The sequence below is a fragment of the Penaeus monodon genome, chromosome 31 (genome assembly GCF_015228065.2).
Source record: "Penaeus monodon isolate SGIC_2016 chromosome 31, NSTDA_Pmon_1, whole genome shotgun sequence".
Classification (NCBI taxonomy): domain Eukaryota; kingdom Metazoa; phylum Arthropoda; class Malacostraca; order Decapoda; family Penaeidae; genus Penaeus; species Penaeus monodon.
The window spans coordinates 24,579,432-24,580,805 of NC_051416.1; the positions used below are offsets into that span (position 1 = coordinate 24,579,432).

Sequence of the window (1,374 nt, forward strand, 5' to 3'; positions counted from 1 at the left end):
ACCTCGCTACGTAACGCCAAGGTACCCCGACCGACCCCTCCTGGAAACACAGTCTTCATTCTGCGGAACTGAAGAAACATTCGTTGGATATATTAAGAATCTAGCAAGACGCGCTTCCTCGCAATGGATCGCGCTCAGAGAGTGAACCAGGAAATCCAGGTCCCCAGGCGGCCTAACCCAGCACACCCGCTCAAACAGAGGGCAAACGACTTCTAGACCAGGAAACCGAGGTCTCAGAGGCAGCCTTCTCCAGCGAAGCCAGTCAAATAGTGCAAAAGATCCCTCCAGATTCAACTTTGGACGCCTTCCCCGCAAGAACTCAAAAACCTACAGATTATTAGGAAAGTGTGGCACATGCCCAGTCTGTCCATTGAGCAGGCCGACGCCATGCTCGGCAACGAGCCAATTCTGCTGGGAAAGGGAGCGTTCGGAGTAGCGTATCTCACCTCGAGGAAAAACGCAGTTGTAAAATTCTCATTTGATTACACCGCCTATGTAGCTGCCCTTACTGAGGCTCAAGCTATGTCAGCTCTCAAGGCTGTTCCGGGAGTCCAGCGGCTCGGGGGCGTGTGTCTGGAGCGGGCCATGATCGCCACCGCGTACGCCGGCCCGATTCTGTACGACTGGCTTTGCAAGGCTGATGCGCTGCTCCCCGAGGAGTGGTTCGCCATCGCCATAAAGGTCGCCGAAGTCTTCCGGGCCATCCACGCGAAGGGCATAATTCACAACGACATCAAGAACGACAACATCTGCGTGAAGAAAACCCCCAACGGCGTCAAGGTCACCGTCATCGACTTCGGCATGTCCAAGCGCGAAGGCCAACGCCTATACCTGGGCGGATCCTGGACTCGAGATTCGCACTATCCTCCCGAGTTCTTCAGGACTCAGGGTGGCAAATGTAGCAGCCTCTCCGACGTCTACAGCGTCGGAAAGGTCCTAAATCAGATCTCGAGTTGCGTCAACTTGCGAACGACCTCGGTCCTGAAGTGGTACAAGAGTAGCCAGAGCGAGCACGCCGACTCTCGCGACGGTCTGGACGCGCTTCTGGAGGCCCTCAGGTCGAAATAGTGAAATCCTGGCGTCATGGCGACAGAGTATCCAGGGGGCGTCCTCAGCATCAGGGAATAATAGCATCTCAGCATACATGCTTTCTCATAAAAAAAAGTCTCCGCCATGTATAGAGCAATACTTGCTCGATGAAGCCTTAACAAACAGTGTATTAAATACTCATGTATACTGAATAGGTTTTTTTTTTCTATTCACTCTCATTTGCATAAAACTGTAAGATACCCTGTTAATGTAAAACTGTAAGATACCCTGTTAATGTATATGGAACCCGAAGTGAATAAATAAACATATATATACATCACTAGC

At 51.5% G+C, this 1,374-nt stretch overlaps 1 protein-coding gene across 1 annotated transcript; it reads left to right on the forward strand.

Annotated features, from left to right (window-relative positions):
- Positions 1–123: 123 nt before the first annotated feature.
- LOC119592935 (myosin light chain kinase A-like) lies at positions 124–1,068 on the forward strand. Its single transcript, XM_037941826.1, has 2 exons — positions 124–201; positions 334–1,068. The coding sequence occupies exons 1-2, from the start codon at positions 124–126 to the stop codon at positions 1,066–1,068; spliced, it is 813 nt and encodes a 270-aa protein (XP_037797754.1).
- Positions 1,069–1,374: the final 306 nt, after the last annotated feature.

Bases quoted from the DNA above. Each gene is read 5' to 3' on its own strand.
- LOC119592935 (XM_037941826.1), top strand. From the start codon at position 124: ATGGATCGCGCTCAGAGAGTGAACCAGGAAATCCAGGTCCCCAGGCGG. The intron at 202-333 runs GCAAACGACTTC...AAAAACCTACAG, and splicing joins CACACCCGCTCAAACAGAGG to ATTATTAGGAAAGTGTGGCA.